Below are 22,560 nucleotides of genomic sequence, written 5' to 3'. Positions count from 1 at the left end.
CCTCCTTGTCAAACACCACAGCCAAAATTTTCCTGACCAACTCTATTGCCATTAACTTGAGAACACAAAGATGACAAGAGTGTATTTCACAATTAAATTTGACTTGTAAATATTTCACAGCATGTTCGTTTCACTTTTTTCATATGTGCTTCATCATTACTTGTTGAGATTAGCATCGGTCAGAACATTAAATGTACCGGCTGCCTTATGGTTTGCATATACTGACAGTTACAGAGAAGCTGAAGGCATTTCCTACATTGTGAAAGAAACAGTGATTTTTTTTTGTTCACTCTTTAATCTGTTCAGGTTAGTTAGTGTCCAGTGTGTGGGACATGACTGGACATGCAGCTGGTCTCCCCTTCTATTTAAAGGGCATTGCCCGAGATCACACTCAGTCGGGATATTTAAAATGTTGCAGATGAATTGGAATGCCATCTAAGGCCTTTGTTGACTACCTCCTAGAGATGGACGCACATTTGGACAGCACTGGCACCACCCTTTACGCCCCAAATGTTCTTAGCTTGCCAGACCGACCCCAACTGTTGCATGGCACCTTCAAACAAATGTCAACCGGGTGCTGTGAGATTCTTGTGTGTCACTGACTTTATTTTGAAGGTAGGTCATAATTTTTAAAAGTTTCACACAAATGAGTATTAATGGCATTGAAATGTAATACAAGTATGAATTTGCCAGAGCGCTTGAGGCTCCACACATGGAAACATACCAATGACTTTATCTTGGGAAATGGAGATTTTTGCATCCCATTAAGTCACCCTCCACACATTTCCTGCTCTTGCAGGCGCTATAAATTAACCCCTAAATTCTGCTGCTACTAGATTCTCAATCTGTCTGCCTCTACAGGGAAGGAAACTGATTATTAATAAGCCTGTACTTTTCATACAACTCCGAGTGCTCATTTTCACAGCTATACCAAAAGGATCTACAGCAGTCGACTGCTCTAGCAGAAAGGGCAAAAATACTTTTCTGTCTTGATGAATCAATCATTGCTGTGGATTGGCAATATTAATTCCTATAACAAAAAATATGCTTATTATACTTTGCTCACACAGGTTTTATGCATAAATAACAGAAAGTTTGCAAAATTTACACATGGTGCAAGAGAGCTGTGAGAATGCATTTCACAAACTAGTTTGGTATAGCTATTCGTTTTGACCAGTAATTCATATTTCTCATTAGTGATGGATCTTTAACTTGCTTTAATTCATGTACTAATTTCACATTTTCTGTCTTAAGCAATCCAGTTTCTAACATTCCTGATACCTTTACTCACTTGACAGATTCTTTAACAGTACTTGAGAGGGAGATTTAGCACTGTTTTGTGAACTGAACACCTCTTTAGTACCACGTTATATTTTCATTTTACACGCACCTGGGCAGTTGTTAATATAATTCTGCATACTTTAAACATTAGAAGAACAAGTGTTAATTAGTTGGCTTATTTTATTAGGATACTGAGTTGGAGTTATTTTATTGGGATTCACCAATAGTAGTTTTCTTGTAGTTGTTTCTTTCAGTGTAGTTTTTTTGGAGCATATATTTCACTAAAGATGTGTGTAGAAGTTACAGATGATCTATATAATTCACTCTAGAGAATTAGAGTGGTAAGTGTACACTGTCCCAACTGGGACGATGCGGGATTTGCGAGAAAGGTGTTTGGAGCCATTCCGGACTTGGACACACACGAGCTGATTGTGGGGGGGGGACTGGAACCTGGTGCAGGAGCCAATGTTGGACAGATCACGGCCACGCTCGCTGGTCCCATCAGGGGGGGCAAAGGCGCTAGCTGGGCTAATGGTGGAAATGGGAGGGGTGGACCCTTGGAGGTTCCTGCACCCAGGGGAACGGGAGTACTCGTTTTTCTCAGCAGTCCGTTGGGTATACTCGCGGATTGACTTTTTTGTGGTGGGAAAGGCTTTGCTGGCTGGAGTCAAGGGGTCGGAATACTCTGCAATTGCTGTGTCAGATTACGCACCACATTGGGTGGATATGGTGCTGGAGAAGGGGGTAGTGCAGAGGCCGGGGTGGAAACTGGAAGTGGGGCTTTTGGGGAACCAAGCATTCTGTGAAAAAATTGAAAAGGTAATTAAGGAATATGTAAGAGTTAACTGTACGGGTGAAGTGTCAATGGCAGTCGTCTGGGAGGCTCTAAAGGCGGTAGTGAGGGGTGAGGTAATTTTGTTTAAGGCCAGGGTGGACGAAGAGGAGAGGTTGGAGCGGCAGAGGCTAATAGATGAGATGTTGGAGGCAGATAAGAGTTATGCGGAGGATGGGGACCCAGCGATGCTGGGAAAGAGGAAGGAACGATAGGCGAGCTTCGACCGACTATCCACCAGGAAGGTGGTGCGCCAACTGAGGCGAGCGAGGGGTACAGTTTATGAGCATGGAGACAGTATGTTAATAGGTCAGCTCCGGAGGGAGGCAGCAGCAAGGGAAATTCTTCAGGTAAGGGAGAGGGCCGGGAAGTTGGTGGTGGCTCCGGAGCTGACTGACAAGGTTTTTGAGGAATTCTACGAGAGGTTGTACAGGTCAGAGCCACCCGGGGAGACCGTGAGATGCTGGAATTTCTGGATGGGTTGGAGTACCCGAGGCTAGGGGAGGTTGATTGGGTGGAATGGGGGGACCTGATGGCAGTGCTGGAACGGTTTGGGTTTGGACCAAGATTTGTGAACTGAGTAAAGTTATTATATAAGGAGCCGAAGGCAAGTGTCCGCACGAACAATATCAGTTCGAGATAGTTCTCTCCCCACCGTGGGATGAGGCAGGGATGTCCTATGTCCCCCTGCTGTTTGCGCTTGCGATTGAGACGTTGGCCATCGCATTAAGAAGTTCGGGAGCATGGAAAGGAATAGTGAGTGGGGGGGGGGGGATAGAGCATAGGGTGCCCTTGTATGCCGACGACTTGCTGCTGTATGTGTCGGAGTCGAGTGCGTCGATAGGAGGAATATTGGAGCTGCTGCAGGTATTTGGGTCTTTCTCTGGGTACAAGCTGAACTTGGACAAGAGTGAGTATTTCGTGGTGTCTCAACCGGGGGTGGGACAGGGGTGGTGGGGCTGCTATTCCGTAGGGCAGGGAATCACTTTAGGTATTTGGGGGTGCAGGTTGCCCGGGAGTTGGGAAGGCTTTGCAGATACAACATCACTAGTTTGGTGGGGAGAGTGAAAGCTGATCTGGCGAGTTGGGATGGTCTCCCTCTGTCACTGGCATGTCGGGTGCAGGCGGTTAAAATGAATGTGTTGCCGCGATTTCTGTTTAGTTTTCAATGCCTACTGATTTTCCTGCCAAAGTCCTTTTTCAGGGAGATTGAGGGGAGGATTACCTCGTTTATATGGGGAGGGAAGGTGGCCAGAGTGAGGAAGGTGCTGCTACAGAGGGGAAGGCAGGCAGGGGGTTTGGGTCTCCCGAACCTGATGTACTACTACTGGGTGGTGAATGTGGAGAAGGTGCGGAGCTGGGTCAGGGGGGTTGATTCCCAGTGGGTCAGAATGGAGGCGAGTTCGTGCAGGGGGTCAGGGCTGAAGGCACTAGCAACAGCACCGCTCCCGATAGCTCTGGGGAAATACTCAGGGAGTCCGGTAGTAATAGCCTCATTGAAAATCTGGAGGCAGTTTCGCCAACACTTCAGGTTGGGGGCAAAGTCGAGGGAAATGCCAATCCGGGAGAACCACAGATTTGAGCCAGGCAGGTGGGACGGAAGCTTTCGGAAATGGGAAGAGAAGGGGATTAAGACTCTAAAAGATTTGTTTCCTCGGGGTCGATTTGCAGGATTGAGGGAGCTGGAAGCGAAGTATGGGCTGGAGCAGGGAGAAGTGTTTAGGTATATGCAGGTTCGGGACTTTGCCAGGAAGGAGATACAGAGTTTCCCGGAGGAACCGGCCTCCACGTCGTTGGAGGAGGTGCTGGCGGCAAGTGGACTGGAGAAGGGGACAGTGTCAGGGGTATACGGAGCTATGTTGGAAAAGGATAAGGCACCACTGGAGGGGATCAAAGCAAAGTGGGAGGAAGAATTGGGAGAGGTTATAGAGGAGGGGGTCTGGTGTGAGGTGCTCCGGAGAGTGAATGCCTCCACCTCGTGTACGAGGTTGGGGCTGATACAGCTGAAGGTGGTGTACAGGGCACACCTCACGAGGGCAAGGATGAGCCGATTCTTTGAAGGGGTAGAAGATGTGTGTGAACATTGCGGGGGGTGCCCCGCTAATCACGTTCATATGTTTTGGTCCTGTCCAAAGCTAGGGGAGCACTGGAAGGAGGTGTTTAGGGTAATTTCCAAGGTGGTGCATGTGAAGCTGGACCCTGGTCCCCGGGAGGCCATATTCGGGGTGTCGGATCAGCCAGGGTTGGAAACGGGTGCGGAGGCAGATATCATAGCCTTCGCCTCATTGATCGCCCGAAGGCAGATCCAGCTGGGATGGAGAGCGGCCTCTCCACCCTGTGCCCTGATGTGGTGAGGGTACCTGTTGGAATACCTGACCCTTGAGAAGGTTAAGTTCGAACTGAGGGGAAGCTCGGAGGGGTTCTACAAGTCATGGGCACTATTTATTATGCACTTTCAAGAACTGGATAACATTGAACATTAGTTGAAGGGGGGGGGGGGGGGGGGGGGGCTGTGTATGTTGAAGATGGCTATGGGTAATCCCCAATTCCTTTTTTTACCGTTGTCATTTGTTTATGTTAACATGCGGGCTGATGTCTGGGCATGGTGGGAGGATGGGATCGTTGTTACTGTTATGGGGTTTGAGATATTTGTTGTTGAGTTATTGATTGTTGTTGGGTGTATAGTTGGGAGAAAAATTGTGAAAAAGGACAATAAAAATATTTTTTAAAAAAGTGTACTTTACCTGAATTCTCATAGTATTCGGAATAAGGTAAATGACTTGATGGCGCAAATAATCGTGAATGACTATGATTTAGTGGCCATTACTGAAACATGGTTAAAGGATGGTCACGATGGGAGTTAAATATCCAAGGGGGTATCAAACTATTCAGAAGGACAGAGTGGATGGTAAGGGAGGTGGTGTTGCTCTGTTATTTAAGGATGACATCCAGGCGATAGTAAGGGATGACATCGGTGCTATGGAGGATAAGGCTGAATCCATCTGGGTGGAAATCAGGAATAGTAAGGCGAAAAAGTCACTGATAGGAGTAGTCTGAGGCCACCAAATAGTAACATTATGGTGAGGCAGGCAATAAACAAAGAAATAACTGATGCATGTAGAAATGGTATCGCAGTTATCACAGGGGATTTTAATCTACATGTTGATTGATTTAACCAGGTCGGTCAAGGCAGCCTGGAGGAGGAGTTTATAGAATGTATCCACGATAGTTTCCTAGAACAGTATGTAATGGAACCTACAAGAGAACAAGAGGTCCTAGATCTGGTCCTGCGTAATGAGACAGGATTGATTAATGATCTCAGTTAGGGATCCTCTCGGAAGGAGCGATCATAATATGGTGGAATTTAAAGTACAGATGGAGAGTGAGAAGTTAAAATCAAACACTAGTATTTTGTGCTTAAACAAAGGAGATTACAATGGGATGGGAGAAGAGCTAGCTAAAGTAGATTGCGAGCAAAGACTTTATGGTGAAACAGTTGAGAGGAACAGTGGAGAACCTTCCAAGCCATGTTTCACAGTGCTCAGTAAAGGTTTATACCAACAAAAAGGAAGGACGGTAGAAAGAGGGAAAATCGACCGTGGATATCTAAGGAAATAAGGGAGAGCATCAAATCGAAGGAAAAAGCATACAAAGTGGCAAAGATTAGTGGGAGACTAGAGGACTGGGAAATCTTTAGGGTGCCACAGAAAGCGACTAAAAAGCTATAAAGAAGAGTAAAATAGATTATGAGAGTAAACTTGCTCAGAATATAAAACCAGATGGTAAAAGTTTCTACAAATATATAAAACAAAAAAGAGTGGCTGAGGTAAATATTGGTCCTTTAGAGGATGAGAAGGGAGACTTAATAATGGGAGATGAGGAAATGGCTGAGGAACTGAACAGGTTGTTTGGGTCGGTCTTCACAGTGGAAGACACAAATAACATGCCAGTGACTGATGGAAATGAGGCTTTGACAGGTGAGGACCTTGAGATGATTGTTATCACTAAGGAGGTAGTGATGGACAAGCTAATGGGGCTAAAGGTAGACAAGTCTCCTGGCCCTGATGCATCCCAGAGTGCTAAAAGAGATGGCTAGGGAAATTGCAAATGCACCAGTGATAATTTACCAAAACTCACTCGACTCTGGGGTGGTCCCGGTGGATTGGAAATTAGCAAACGTGACACCACTGTTTAAAAAAGGAGGTAGGCAGAAAGCGGGTAATTATAGGCCAGTTAGCTTAACTTCGGTAGTAGGGAAGATGCAGGAATCTATCATCAAGGAAGAAATAGCGAGGCATCTGGATGGAAATTGTCCCATTGGGCAGATGCAGCATGGGTTCATAAAGGGCAGGTTGTGCCTAACTAATTTAGTGGAATTTTTTTGAGGACATTACCAGCGCGGTAGATAATGGGGAGCCAATGGACGTGGTATATCTGGATTCCCAGAAAGCTTTTGATAAGGTGCCACACAAAAGGTTGTTGCATAAGATAAAGATGCATGGCATTAAGGGTAAAGTAGTAGCATGGATAGAGGATTGGTTAATTAATAGAAAGCAAAGAGTGGGGATCAATGGGTGTTTCTCTGGTTGGCAATGAGTAGCTAGTGGTGTCCCTCAGGGATCAGTGTTGGGCCCACAATTGTTCACAATTTACATAGATGATTTGGAGTTGGGGACCAAGTGCAATATGTCCTATTTTGCAGATGACACCAAGATGAGTGGTAAAGCAAAAAGTGCAGAGGATAACAGAAGTCTGCAGAGGGATTTAGATAGGTTAAGTGAATGGGCTAGGGTCTGGCAGATTGAATACAATGTTGACAAATGTGAGGTTATCCATTTTGGTAGGAATAATAGCAAAAGGGATTATTATTTAAATGATAAAATATTAAAACATGCCGCTGTGCAGAGAGACCTGGGTGTGCATGAGTCGCAAAAAGTTGGTTTTCAGGTGCAACAGGTGATTAGGAAAGCAAATGGAGTTTTGTCCTTCACTGATAGAGGGATGGAGTTTGAGACTCGGGAGGTTATGCTGCAACTGTATAGTGTGTTAGCGAGGCCACACCTGGAGTAGTGTGTTCAGTTTTGGTCTCTTTACCTGAGAAAGGATGTACTGGCGCTGGAGGGTGTGCAGAGGAGATTCACTAGGTTAATCCCAGAGCTGAAGGGGTTGGATTACGAGGAGAGGTTGAGTAGACTGGGACAGTACTTGTTGGAATCTAGAAGGATGCGGCGGGATCTTATAGAAACATATAAAATTATGAAGGGAATAAAAAGGATAGATGCGGGCAGGTTGTTTCCACTGGCGGGTGAAAGCAGATCTAGGGGGCATAGACTCAAAATAAGGGGAAGTAGATTTAGGACTGATCTTTGGAGGAACATCTTCACCCAAAGGGTTGTGAATCTATGGAATTCCTTGCCTAGTGAATTTGTTGAGGCTCCTTCATTCAATAATTTTAAGATAAAGATAGATAGTTTTTTGAACAATAAAGGGATTAAGGGTTATGGTGTTCGGGACGGAAAGTGGAGCTAAGTCAACAAAAGATCAGCCATGATCTCATTGAATGGTGGAGCAGGCTCGAGGGGCCAGATGGCCTACTCCTGCTCCTAGTTCTGATGTAATCCACGCTTCCCAGTATAAGAAAGCAGCATCGAACAGATCTTGAGCGAGAACCTGGGAGCTGCCCAGGCACAACCATCGCAAGAAGAAAGGGCCCTGGGTTTCGAACCCAGAGAAGACATCAACATCGAGTGATCGTAGCCTGCCAGCCTCCATTACTAAGTGCGGGTAAAACCCAAAGCTCAGCTGTGAGTCGGAGTCATACTTTCCTGAGTCATAGAATTGTGAATAAAATTGCATAATACTGTGAACCTATTTTGTCCTTTCTACATCTCGCAAACAAGGGCACCTGAGTAAAACATTTGAGCAAGTAAACTGGTTGAACGCATCAACGGTTTTCAAGGTATAACAATATATATTTTTGGTGATTTTTGTGGCAACAAGGTAAAACACTCAGTTTTCAACCGATACTGCCAACTCTAGTGCGGAATTTTTAACATTAGAATGTTAAGAAAGTGTATTCCGAGGGATAGGTATAATCATTTAATAATCTTTATTGCCACAAGTAGGCTTACATTAACACTGCGATGAAGTTACTGTGAAAAGGTCCTTGTCGCCACATTCCGGTGCCTGTTTGGGTACACAGAGGGAGAATTCAGAATATCCAATTCACCTAACAAGCATGTCTTTCGGGACTTGAGATGGGAAACTGGAGCACCGAAGAAATCCATACAGACACAGGGAGAACGTGCAGACTCCGTACAGACAGTGACTCGAGCCGGGAATCGGACCCGAGTCCCTGGCGCTGTGAAGCTGCAATGCTAACCACTGTGCTATCGTGCCACCCTTATGACTGATGTACGTCTTCCTCTATAAAATTGTCACTTTCCGATTTAGTGTTTCCAGGATTTTGCAGTAAAAATAATGGTGAGAACATCAGTGTTCACCGTTAAATAGTAAATCACACAATACTTTCTGGCAGTTGCACATAAACTGTTAAACATGGGGCAAAATTGTCTGCAACGCCGACGCCGGAGTGAAACCCGGAGTGTTTCACTCCGGCGTCGGAGGCCGCTCCTCGCCCCCTATTGACCCCCCCCCCCCCGAGGGCTATGAGTGGCGTTGCGGGATACTCCACCGCCAGGCCTTGACGCTTGCATCAAAGCGACGCGCCGATAATGACGCGGCCGGCAGTGCCTAAGTGATGTCAGCCGCGCATGCGCAGTTTGGCCGGCTCCAACCTGAGCATGCGCGGTTGCCATCTTCCCCTCCGTTTCCCCACAAGATGTGGCGGCTTGATCTTGCGGGGCGGCGGAGGGTAAAGAGTGCTTCGTTTACAGACGCCGGCCCGACGATCGGTGGTGCTCGATCCCCTCTCCGCCCCTCACAGGCCCCACACTTACCTGTCGCGCGCTGTTCATGCCGGCAGCCACCAGGTGTGGTTGCCGCCGGCGTGAACCCGTCGGGGTCGTCAGGCCGCTCGGCCCATTCGGGCCGGAGAATCGCCGGGAAGAACGGCAAGCGGCGATTCTCCGAGCGGCGTGCCACGTTTTCCGACACACCCTTTGGGGGGGGAATCCCGGGGGATGCCAGAGCTGCCCTCCCGTGATTCTCCCACCCGGCGCGGGGAGCGGAGAATCGCGCCCATGGAGTTTAGGAAGTTGCTGTCCGAGTTGCCTGCTCCTCCAGAAGATTAATGGTAACAATATCCCACTTAGAGGTATGATACTTAAATACACATGGAAGGGTGTGAATTTACAATACCGGTCAGATAAATATTGCCAAACATTCTCTAGCACTGAAAATGATCTTGTAAGCGTAGAGTCTCATTTCTTCAGACTTTAATTGGGTTGGAGATTTAAAATAATTAAAAAGGCAGCCGAAGCAGAGTCTTAAAAATTTTTAAGGCAGAGATGGATAGATTGTTGGCAATCAAGGAGGTGATAGGCTATTGGGGGTAGGTGGAATGCAGATTTGAAGTTACTATCAGATCAGCCATGATATAGTAAATGGCGGAACAGGCTCGAGGGGATGAATATTTTACTCCTGCTCCTGTTGTGTTCTCTATTTTGCTTTGCCTGGATAGCTTGGATGCGTAGTGTTGAATAAAGAACACAAAGCTTTGTTAACGAACATAATTATAAATTTATTACCCTACTAAGATTTGTTCACATTCCTAAAGTAAAAGCTTTCTATATTAAATTATGCTATCTCGAACTAACAAAACTCTCAAGTACACAACTGCTCTCTGTGCCCGACACTCTTCTAACTCCTAGAATCCCCAAAGTCACATGATATATATGACTGTTCTGCGGTTCCCTCGAGTGGCAAGAAGCATTAACTTGTATGCATACTATTACAGCTCCTCGTTTCTATATTCATAAAATAACGAGCAGGGGTAGACTATATGGCCTATCAAGCCTGCTCCTCCATTCAAAATGATCATGGCTGATCTCCAGCTTCAACCCAATCCTCATATCTCTCGATTCCTTGAATTCAATGGTGGCAGATTTAGCTCTTTCTGCTAAAATCCAGAAAATATGGAGCTAATTTTTATTTAAAAATACCCAATTATTAGTTTTTTTCCAATTAAGGGGCAATTTGGCGCGGCCAATCCACCTTTGGGTTGTGGAGGTGAAACCCATGCAGACAAGGGAGAATGTGCAAACTCCACACAAACAGTGACCCAGGGCTGGGATTCGAGCCTGGGTCCTCAACGCCATAGTCCCAGTGCTAACCAATGCGCCATATGCCACCCCTGATATGGAGCTAATTTAATCTGCCTCTCTTCATTGGACAGTTCTCTCATCCCAGGGGCTAAATGCATGTTTGTACTTGCTTTGTAATTGGGTGCAAAGGATTGAGCAAGAGATACAGGTAATACTGGCTTTCATTAACAGGGAGATTGAGTTTAAGAGCTGCAAGGTTCCCTAGTTAAAACCCTAGTTAGACCACACTTGGAATATTGTGTCCAGTTCTGGTCGCCTCATTATAAGGATGTGGATGCTTTGGAGAGAGTACAGAGGAGATTTACCAGGATGCTGCCTGGAATGGAGGGCATGTCTTATGAAGAAAGATTGAGGGAGCTAGGGCTTTTCTCACTGGATTGAAGAAGGAAGACTGGTGACTTGATAGAGGTGTACAAGGTGATGAGAGTCATGGATAGAGTGGATAGCCAGAGACTTTTCCCCAGGGTGTGGCTGTCACGAGGGGACATAGTTTTAACGTGATTGGAAGAAGGTATAGGGGAGGTGTCAGGGGTAGGTTCTTTACACAGAGTGGTGGGTGCGTGGAATGTACTGCCAGCAGACGTGGTGGAGTCTGAGTCATTAGGCATATTTAAGCGACTCTTGGACAGGTATATGGACAGCAGTAAATTGAAGGGATGTGGGTCAGGTTGACCTCAGATTAGGATAAATGGTCAGCACTACATCGTGGGCCAAAGGATCTGTACTGTGCTGTTCTGTTCTATGTTGCAAAGATGGATGGGAATTTAAAGCATGCCCACATAGATCAGGCCCCACATGACAACAATGAAGAAAAATGAGTTTTCCAACAAAACAACTGAAGCTGGTTTCAAGCTAAAAGTTGTAATATTTGCAACTCTTCAAATAAATATGCTGCAGCAAAGGAATCTGTGATTAGTGAAAAGCTGAGCGAGGATGACAGAAGGACGAATCTATCCTGAAGAAGATGCTCAAGAAAGAATAAGCCACGAGAACAGGGATCAGCCATGCTTGCTCTTGAGAAGCACGAATTGGAATGGATCCTTGAAAATCGTCAGAATGGCTACCAGAAATGCAATGTGCACATATGTGGAATAAATCATACCCCGAGTGAAGCCAAGATTTCAGAGAAACACCATGTTGGCATAGCCACTTTATGGAACAAAAATGTCTAGTTTTGTGGCAGAATACCAAGATTGTTGAGACTACCAAAGACTTCAATGCTAAAATTAGCAGTTTCCAACAAGACAACATTAGGCAGCGACAAAAACATGAGTTCCCATTATGCCACATCAGCAACAGTGATGAAAACCTCATGAATTTCAATATGCCCAGCAACCAAACTCTGGAGTAGAAAGATTCAAAAACTGTTATGGTGAAAATGACAGGGTTCATGAGAGGAAATTAAGAGGAAGAAAGATTCATGGGGGTACTAGCCTGCATGGGCAACGGAACAAAATTACAGTTTAAGGCCATTTTTGAATGTAATACCATGCAGAAAATCAAGTTTCCTGCAGCGGCATTTGCGGAAGTCCATGACAAACGTTAGGTGGACTAAGATGGAGTGCGTCATGGAGACCCACTCATAGAATGCAACTTATGCAACATATTTAGATCCTTTATAACCAACAAGATCAAGGGAAGACTGCAAATAAATAACAGCCACATTGCAGTTATACTAGGGATCTACCATCCACGTGTGTGCCTCAACAAGCCACTCAAGAATCAAATGGAATAAGTGAATGGCTGAAGGAGAAAAGCGTGGAAATATGCATGCTGCTCCATTTGATGTTTGTGTGGTTTAATCTTCAAATTGTGCAAGGCTATTAGTATAGTAGCCTTGTATAAAAGCTGGTATTGTCTGTTTATTCCCTTGCGCTAGTTATAAGGTACTGGGTAAGCAAAACCTGCATTTATGAGGTGAAATATTGAGGCTAACTATTAATGTGAGTTTTGCATGTTGTAGCTGTAAAGGGGTGCATACCTAAATGCCGAGCATATGCAAAAAACAGGATTTTTGGGGTTGGAAACATTTGGTTGTCTTATAATAATAATAATCTTTTTATTGTCACAAGTAGATTTACATTAACACTGCAATGAAGTTACTGTGAAAAGCCCCTAGTCACCACATTCCGGCGCCTGTTCGGGTACACAGAGGGAGAATTCGGAATTCTCAGCCAGTATGGGAATTGAACCCGCGCTGCTGGCCTTGTCCTGCATTACAAACCAGTTAATTATACTTTGCAATCTTTGTTACGTATCTAGCATTTTACAAAGTAAGACTCAAATAATTTGGTTCAGTCATCCTAGTAGTGCTCCTTCAATAAAAATGCTTCTTTTGTCAGAAGATCATTTACAGCAGAGAAGACCATTCAGCCAGTCTATGCTGATTCCCTGTGGAGCAATGCAGTGCTATTTTAGATTTTGTTTCCTAAATGATATTCCTCTTTACCTTTTTGCTCTTTGCTTTCTGCTTTCCACTTCATGTTCTTTTTTAAATTTGTCAATTTTCTTTTTTTTTTCTGTTCCTGGCGACATGTGAGCAAAGGAGAGAAAGAAGGAGATAGAGAGAGACATTACATACAAAGAAATTACAGTTAACAAAGAAATATCCAGACACTACACAACAAATATAGCAAGGAAAGAAATTGGTAGAGAGGAAGATAGTGAGAGAAATAAAGAACGGAAAAAATTGCAGCTAATTTCAGTTCTGTACATTAGAGACAGATTGCTAATATTGCAAACAATTCTGCATTAGGATAATGTAATGCCACATGATGAATGAGGGGAGTAAACAGAATAATACGTTTTTTGTGCTGGAAATGATGAAAGACAAAAGCATAAAAGGCATTTGAGTACATAAGAGACAACAAACATTTGAGCATGCTTGAAAGATAAAGTAATGACCAAACAGAAGTTGTGATTGAGAATAGCGGAACTCATGCTGGGATGTCAAAGGAAGCAGGAGATATAAATTGCAAAGCAGTTAGTTATCTCCATTGATGTTGGTTCTTACAGTTCACAGGTCTACTGAAAGTACCACTCATTCTTTTATAGCTGTCTGCTCTGTGTCAGAATTTATTTATGTCCAACTGGTCTCCTGAACGGAAATACCATCGCTACTGTATTTCTTTCAAGCTAAGAAGCCTTTCAAGAATAGAAAATTATTTACTGTTTTGATGCTTCTCAGTTTATTACCTCTGATTTACTGTTAAATTGATGGCTATTACACATATCTTTGCCTCAGTGAATGTTTGCCGCTTCTGTAATATAAATATGTATGCTTCTATTTGCTTATAACATGGAAGTTACTGCAATTTTATTCATTCAGAATACATAAATGCTGCACTCAGACCAAAATCAGTCGAAGTGTAAAGAAATAGTCCCAGTCAATTTGCATAATTCAAAGCAACACAAAATAGATTACAAAGTGATTGATCAGTTGCAAAATTAGTTGAAAAATTGTGGATAAAAAACCAAAAGAGAAGAGACAATAGTATAAAAACTAAAACTTATCTGTTTCATCTTTTAGCAGCTTTTGCAGGAATTGCAAAAGCTTGCTCAAGAAACATTTAAATAGCAGGAAACACAAGGCATTCCCTAAGCAAGAGGTCCACAACTAAGAACAATAGACATTACTTTTTTAAATGTAGTGAAAAATGAAATATCTAAAGAGCTACAATGCTGTTAATCAAATGCCAGTAATAATGGAAAAGACAAATATTTCAACAACATTTAAAAGGCTTTTACGAAAAACTTGTTAATTGAATGGTACTTTGTCTTCAGTATGATGTTACAAGAAGTTAAAAAAAATGAAACAAGCTGTTCAATTGCCATCAAAATGGATTCAAACTATCAAGAGCTAAAGAGTCCGCACTGAACCGCAGATTGGAGGCAGACCACTGTCCAAAGTCATTGCACATGCAACTCATATTACAAGAAATCAGACACATATATTGTAGCTAAGTTATATATAGACTGAATTTTTTTTGGCATACAGGCCTGAATCTTCCTTTCCGGGTTGGAAACCTTATTTCACACATACACCCCTTTGATATTGGCACAGGAATCCTCAGAGGGGGCAGTGGAGAGAATCTGTGCAGCAAACACACACCCTTTTTTATGGCATTAGCTGATGTATTCTGTAAGTAAAGTATTTAAGTGTCCCAAAGCTTCTTTGAAAAGCTTGAAGAGAAGGTATGGGGATATGGTTGGTAAGGTTAAGTGGGTATGGGGTAGGGTAAGGTAACTGGCGGGGCGGGCAGCTAAGGGGGTAGAGTTGGAAGGGTGTGAGGTTGGTCAGTGTGGGTGGGGTTTAGCAGGACTTAATGGAGCTAGTCGAAAGGTTGGGGATCGGCAGGTAGCTGGGGGTAGCAAGTCATGGGGTCAGTCGAGGTTTGGAGGGGGAGTCAGAGGATCGTGGGGGTGTGTGGTCATTGTGGAGGTGAGCTCTAATTGCATTGGTTGCCATTCCATTAATTTTGGTTGGAAGAAATGGAGACAGTATAAACTAAAGAGTACAAATCTATGGGGTGTGCAGGAGAACAGGGACCTGAGTATATATGTGCACAAATAGATCATTGAAGATGGCAGGACAGCTGGAGAGTGCAGTTAATTTAGCATACGGTATACTTGGCTGTATTAATAGGGGCATAGAGGATATGTCCAACTTATACAAGACACTTGTTAGACCTCAACTGGAGTATTATGTACAGACTTCAGGAAGGATGCGAATGCATTGGAGAGAGTGTGGAAGAAGTTTACAAAAATGGTTCCAGTGTTGATAAACCTCTATTATGAGGACAGATTGGAGATGTTGGGACTTCTTTTTGGAGAGGAGAAGGCTAAGAGGAGATTTGATAGAAGTGCTCAAAATCATGAGAGGGCTTATCAGAGTAGATAGGGAGAAACTGTCCTACTCGTAAAAGGATTGAAAACACGGGGGCATAGCTTTAATAAGATTTTAAAAGAAGCAAATGCAATGTGAGAAAAAGCTTTTTCATACACCGAGTGGCTCAGGTCTGGAATGCACTGCCTGGAAGTGTAGTGGAGGCAGTTTCAAGTGAGGCATTCAGGAGCGTATTAGATGATTATTTAAATTAAAACAATATGCAAGGGTATGGGGAAAAGCCAGGAGGAACACACTAAGTCAGAATACTCATTCAGAGAGCTAATGCAGATACACTGGGCCGAGTCGTCTTCTAATGCACCATAACAATTGTGATTTTGTGGCTCTCTCAAGGTCACTGCAGGCCTTAACTTCTACTACATGTCAGGGGCCTACTGGCATTGGAATCTTCCAATCAGCTGCACCACACTACATTAAGGTAGCGAATGGTGGTCTCCTCAGCAGTGCCAACAAGTACATCAATTTCCAAACTGATGTGAACAGGCCAATGAGTCAGGCCAATACAGCCAGAGATTTCGGTGCGTTTGCTGGATTCCCCGAATGCCACATTTCATAAATTGCACACTTGAGGCCATCAATGCTTCCACAGGGCAGCTGGTGCCCTTCATTAACTGGTAGGGATTACATTCCCTCAATTACCAACTTATCTGCAACCACTGCCAGCAGATCTTGCAGGTGTGGTCATTATCATTATCCAGTTTTCCCAGGTAATGCAGCCTTTCAATAATCTCAAGAGATCTGCAAGGATGGATACCTGCTGACACGAGATATCCAATAAAGATATGACCACACAAAACCAATTAGGGCGCCCAGGAGAATGTTAAAGCGTGGGCCATGTTGTCACCAGAGGGACCATGAGTCTCCTCAAAATTACATTTCAGGTGCCTGGGCTGGCGTCATCGCATGACGCTCTTCATTATGCTCCAGCAGGGACATTTAATTTCATGACAAAATATATTTTTATTCAAAGTTTAACATTTTAATAATTGAACACATAACATTTACAAAATAAAACAATCCCAAAACAACCCACCCCCCGATACGCTCTCCCCCCCCAAATTACCCCCACCCCATCGTACTTGGCAGCCAGCTCCCCGAAATGCAATACAATCAGATCCCATCTTTTGTTAAACCCCCACTCGCCCCCCTCAGAGGAAATTTCACCATTTACAAATACAAGAATTTCATTAGATCCCCCTGCCACACTGAGGCATAGGATGAAGAAACTGACCTCGGCTCCAACAGGAGAATGATCAACAAGGCAAAGGGCCAATCTGCCCCCGTACCATCTGCAACATCTCAATATGGCCCTAGGGATCTAGGCTCTAAGTCTACATGCAGGATCGGCCACATGGTGAAGAACAACCCCCAAATCTTCTCCAACTTTGGGCAGGACCAGAACATGTGTACGTGATTGGCTGGAACGCGCCCACACCACTCACAATTATCCTCCACCCTCTCGAAACAACCGGCTCATCCTTGACTTCTGCAGGTGTGTTCTATGTACTACCTTTAGCTGTATCAACCCCAACCTAGCGCACGAGGGCGAAGCATTCACCCTCCGGAATAGCTCACACCACAATCTTTGCACAGTGCCACCCCCAATTCCTCTTCCCACTTGGCCTTAAGTGCCTCCAGAGATGCCCTTTCCTCCTCCAAAAGCCTCCCATAAATCGCCGAGATGACCCCCCTCCAACTCCATCACCGACAACATCCCCTCCAGCAGTGAGGAAGGCGGTGCCACCAGAAAGGTCGGACAGAACTTTTTCACAAAATCTGCATGCATCAGAAACCCTCCCCCTGCAGGATCTCAAACTCAGTCCCAACTCCTCCAAATTCGCAAACCATCCTTCTAGAAACAGATCTTTTATTTCCATCACCCCTCGCTCCCCCCATCCCCAAAACCTCATATCCATCCCCCCAGCCCCTCTAATCAGCATCAACTTTTTAAAAAAAAATAATTTTTATTGAAAAAATTTGTTTTTATATAACGAACAATAATAAAATACTAACAATAATAATAAGTCATAAACATTCGCCCAACCTCAATGAACAACAAAACATATTAACAACAAATTAAATTAACACAATATTAAGTTAAATAACCATAGAAAAAAATAAAGAACGCCCCCCCCCCCCCCCCCCCGGGTTGCTGGTGCCACTGACCAAGATACCTATCTTTGAGCCAGAAAGTGCAGAAAAGGCTGCCACCGTTTATAGAACCCTTGTACTGATCCTCTCAGGGCAAATTTGACCCGTTCCAAGTTTATAAATCCCGCCATGTCATTGACCCAGGTCTCCACACTTGGGGGCCTCGCATCCTTCCACTGTAGCAAGATCCTCCGCCGGGCTACTAGGGACGCAAAGGCCAGGACACCGGCCTCTTTCGCCTCCTGCACTCCCGGCTCCACCGCAACTCCGAAAATCGCGAGTCCCCACCCTGGTTTGACCCTGGATCCAACCACTCTCGACACCGTCCCCGCCACCCCCTTCCAGAATATCAGCATCAACTTTGACCCTGCCCCAAACTTAAAGTGCTGCCAAAACTGGTTCCATATTTTCAGTGTGGCCACCACCACCAGACTCCCTAAATAACTCTGGGCAAACAGAAGTGGCACCGTTGCCAGCGCATGCAACCCCGACCTGCCTCCATCTTCACGCACAATGCCTCCGTCTCCCTGTTCCAACTATGCACCTTCTCAGTGTTCGCCGCCGAATAATAATATAACAAGTTCGGAAAAGCCAAGCCCCACCCCCCCGAACTGGTGCCCTCTGTGGAGCACCATCCCCTTAATCCTTGCTACCATAACTGCTCACACAAACGACAAAATCAACTTCTCCACCCCCTAAAAAATGATTTCGGCAAGCACTGAAACAAGAATAAAAAGTGCGGCAAAATATTCATCTTAAGAGCCTGCACTCGGCCTGCCAACGATAGGGGAAGGCCATCCCACCGTAATAAATCCTCCTTAACCCTGCTCACCAAACTTATAAAGTTCAATTTACGGAGCAGAGTCCAGTCCTGAGCCATCTGCATTCCCAGATACCTAAAGTGGGTTGTTGCCACCTGAAATGGCAATTCCCCCCAGCCCAGCTCCCTCCCCTATACTACAAAACCATCACTTTTTCCCAAATTTATCTTGTAGCCTGAAAATGTCCCAAATCTCCAAAGCAGTCCCATTACATTCCCACTGAGGAGCCCAGATTGGAAATATCAATAGCAGATCATCAGCATACAGGGGACACCCTGTGCTCCACCCGCCCCGTCCCCCTCCCCCAAATTTATCTGAGCACATCAGCGCTATGGCCAAGGGCTCTATTTCCAGTGAAAACAGAAGGGGAGAACATAGCGCACCTCTGTCACAATCCATTGTGCAAAGGGGAGTACCCCAAATTCATCTTGTTTATATGCACACTCGCCATTGGGTCCTTGTACAACAGCTTCACTCACGCCACAAACTTAGGCCGAATCGACTTCCGGTGGCAGCTATGAAGGAGTAGGTTACACATTTGGTGGCTCCCGCTCGGGTCGGAACTTTGGACCTTATCCCCCGATTTTCTGTCAGATCTGAAGTGGAAAATTGATGTTGGACACAATTGTGAAGAGGAATCCTACATCAGTGCATGGAGAAATGGACCATACGTGCTCGCAAATGAAGAAGTAGGCGAATGGAGAAGGCTTGGGCTGAGGCTGAATGGGAGGACGCATGGCGGAGGGCTGGAGTTCTGGCTTGACGACCCAGCGGTCGACGGAGCAGTTGATGCAGTTTATACAGGAGGGCTTTGCCAAGCAAAAACAGGAATGCTTGGACCCGATTAAGGAGTCGATTGTGCGACTGGAACTCAGACTGGATGCTCAAGATCGGGCGATCCAGAAGGTGGAGAAGGCACTGTCTGAGTAGGAGGAACACCAAGCTGCAGTGGAGTTGGAGGTGGGAATGTTGAGAGACCAACAGAAAAGGCACCAGGAGAAGGTGGAGGATCTAGAGAACACATCCCGCCGGCAGAACTTGAGAGTCATTGGATCTCCCGGAGGGATCTGAAGGAACGGACGCAGGGGCATAATAGCGGCTATGTTTGAGAGGGGACATTCTCTCAACCCTTGGAGGTGGACAGGCCACACAGAGCGCTAGCGAGGAAACCGCATGTGGGTGACCCCCGGGAGCAATGGTGGTGAGATTCCACAGGTACCTTGACAAGGAGTGCATTCTATGGTGGGCCAGGCAGACGCGGAGCTGCAATGGGAGAACAGTGCCCTGCGTATATATCAGGATCTGAGCACGGGCGTGGCCAGGAGCAGAGCAGGGTTCAACCAGATGAAATCGACCCTTTTTAAGAAGAAGGTAAAGTTTGGACTACTGTAACCCTTAGGGTTACGCACGAAGAGCAACATTTCTACTTCGAGTCGCCCGAGGAAGCGATGGACTTCGCGAGAAGGAAAGGGCTGGTAGCAGACTGAGGTGTTTGGACTCAACTTTGCTGCAGTGCTCATGTGTTTTTATATTTTCTCTTCTCTTGTTATTTTTTTAAAAAAAAGAAAAGTTTTTGTCTTTGGATGTTACTTGTAATGCCTTTTGTATTGAATTGGAGTCTGTGTACGAGCTGCTTGATTTCAAATTTGCATTTGCACTGATGGGGGATGGAGGTGTGAATGTTAGATATTCGATGTTTGATCTTCTTCTTGATTTTCTTTGCGTGTTTCCTTTGGGAAATTGGGTTGGGATTGTTTATGTTTGCATACGTGTGTCCGAGAAGGGGGGGGAACAATAGGTGGGAAAATGTCTGGTGCCATGGGCGGGGACCACCAAGCTAGCTGGGCAGGCTGTGCGTATAGTGCTATTACTGGGGGCGGAGGGGAGAAATGTTCTGCTGACGGGAAAGGGACTTCTGCTGTGGGACAATAGGGAGGTTGGGGATGGAGGCTGCTGTTGGGCGGGCCTGCGGATCCGTGGGGCGCAGGCTGGAGACTGGCCTAAGAAAGGTGATGGCGGGCGAGAAGGCCCCCAACCAGGCTGATCATATGGAATGTAAGAGGGCTAAATGGGTCAGTTAAGAGGGCACGTGTTCGCGTATCTGAGGGGACTGAAGGCGGACGTGGCAATGTTGCAGGAGACGCAGCTTAGAGTAACTGACTAGGTCAGACTAAGGAAGGGATGGGTCGGACAGCTTTTCCACTCGGGGATGGACTCAAAGACTAGAGGGGGTCACGATCCTGATTAATAAGCAAGTGTCATTTGAAGCGTGAAGAATAGTTGCTGACGTGGGGGGTCGATAAATAATGGTCAGTGGAAAGCTGGAGGGGCTGCCGGTGGTACTCGTGAATGTGTACGCACCAAATTGGGATGATGTGGAGTTCATAAGGAGGATGTTGGGGAAGATCCCGGACCTGAATTTGCATAAGCTGGTTATGGGGTGGAAGGAGAAACGGGACTTCAACACAGTCATTAACCCAAGGCTTGACCAATCTCGCTCAAGGACAGGCAGGGTGCCAGCAATGGCAAAGGAGCTAAAGGGGTTTATGGAGCGGGGAGAGGAGGGGGGGGGGGGGGGGGGGGGGGGGGTTTAATGGAGCGGGGAGCAAGAGTGAAGGAGTTTTCCTTATACTCTCACGTGCATAAAGTATACTCCCGGATTGACTTTTTTTTATCCTGAACAGGGCTTTACTGACGGGGGTAGTGGACACTGAGTACTCAGCGATCACGATCACGGATCATGCCCCACACTGGGTTGGTCTACAGGTGAGCAAGGAGAGTAGCCAGCGCCCGTACTGGAGGCTGGACGTGGGACTTTTAGCTGATGAGGAAGTGTGTGGGCGGCTGACGAAATGCATTCAGAACTATCTGGAGGTCAACGACATGGGGCAAGGTTCGGCTGCAGTGGTCTGGGAGGCGCTGAAGGCGGTGGTTGGAGGGGAGCTGATATTGATACGGGCCCACAGGGAGAAGGCAGACAGAGCAGAGATGGACCGACTGATAAAGGAAATACTACAGGTCGACAGGAGGTAGACCCCAGAGGCAGGGCTTCAAGGGAACGACGGAGGCTACAGGTGGAATTTGGCTTGTTAACTACAGGGAAGGCGGTAGAGCAGCTGAGGAAGGCGAGGGGGGCGATCTATGAATATGGGGAGAAGGCCAGTAGAATGCTTGCGCAGCAGCTTAGAAAGCGGGAGGTGGCCCGGGAGATTGGGAAAGTAAGGGACAGAGATGGGAACCTAGTCGGAGATTCAGCTGGGGTCAATAAGGCGTTTGAGCAGGCTGTATGAGTCGGAATTCCCCTTTGGTCCAGAGGGGATGAGGCAATTCTTAGGGGGGCTGAAGTTCCTGAAGGTTGATGAAGACTTGGTAGAAGGGCTGGGGGCCCCGATCGGGTTGGAAGAGATAGCAGATGGGCTGAAGGCAATTCAGTCGGGTAAAGCCCTGGGACCAGGTGGGTACCCTGTGGAGTTTTACAAAAGGTTCTCTGGGATGCTGGGGTCACTGCTGATGAGGACATTTAATGAGGCAAGGGAGAGAGGGGGGCTGCCCCCGACGATGTCACATGCCACTATCTCATTGATCCTGAAGCGGGATAAGGACTAGGAGTTATGCGGGTCCTACAGACCGATCTCCCTACTAAATGTAGACGCCAAATTGTTCGCTAACATCTTGTCCTCAAGGATTGAGGACTGCATCCCGGACGTGATTGGGGAGGATCAGACGGGATTTGCTAAGGGGAGGCAGTTGGCGGCCAACGTAAGAAGGTTGTTAAATGTTATCATGATGCTCCCAGAGGGTAGGGATGCCCCCTCTCCCGCTGTTGTTAGCACTGGCCATAGAGCCGCTGGCAATTGCGTTGAGAGTCTCAAAGGGGCTGGAAGGGACTGGTCCGGGGGGGAGGTGGAACAGAGAGTCTCGCTATACGCAAACGATCTACTCTTATATGTGACAGGCTGATGGTCAAAGGTTGTCTGGTGGTGGTTACAGACTGATGGCTGTCAAGGAGGTTGCCAGATTCTTGCAGGCCTCCATTTCAATCGGGTGCTGATGGTCCCATCAGCATTTCCTGTCATGACAGGTGATAAGATGGCTGCTGTCTCAAAGCCTGCATCTGGAATATGCCCCTACTGGCTGTTAATTGCCCAGATGAATATCAAACTTCGAGTGGAATTTGGAGTGATTTGCCAGGGAGTCGAGGGGCTTCCACCTCCACATCCCCAAAGAAAATCCCTGCTTAAGTCACATTGCAGTCTCTTACTGTACCCATTTTGCCTCAGCATG

The 22,560-nt window shown here is 46.0% G+C and overlaps 1 protein-coding gene across 14 annotated transcripts in view; it reads right to left on the bottom strand.

Moving 5' to 3' along the window:
* The window catches only part of rapgef2 (Rap guanine nucleotide exchange factor (GEF) 2), a 562,209-nt gene that overhangs the window by 32,648 nt on the left and 507,001 nt on the right, over window positions 1-22,560 (bottom strand). For 12 of the 14 annotated variants that reach the window (XM_038792314.1, XM_038792318.1, XM_038792320.1 and 9 more), the window contains one exon: window positions 12,848-12,923. The exons of the other annotated variants lie outside the window; for them this stretch is intronic. In XM_038792314.1, coding sequence (XP_038648242.1) covers window positions 12,848-12,923 — 76 coding nt within the window. The remainder of the gene's footprint in view (window positions 1-12,847; window positions 12,924-22,560) is intronic. 14 annotated transcript variants of the gene reach the window in all.

The sequence above is a fragment of the Scyliorhinus canicula genome, chromosome 3, assembly GCF_902713615.1.
Source record: "Scyliorhinus canicula chromosome 3, sScyCan1.1, whole genome shotgun sequence".
Taxonomy (NCBI): Eukaryota; Metazoa; Chordata; class Chondrichthyes; order Carcharhiniformes; family Scyliorhinidae; genus Scyliorhinus; species Scyliorhinus canicula.
This window is presented reverse-complemented; position numbering and strand designations above follow the sequence as displayed.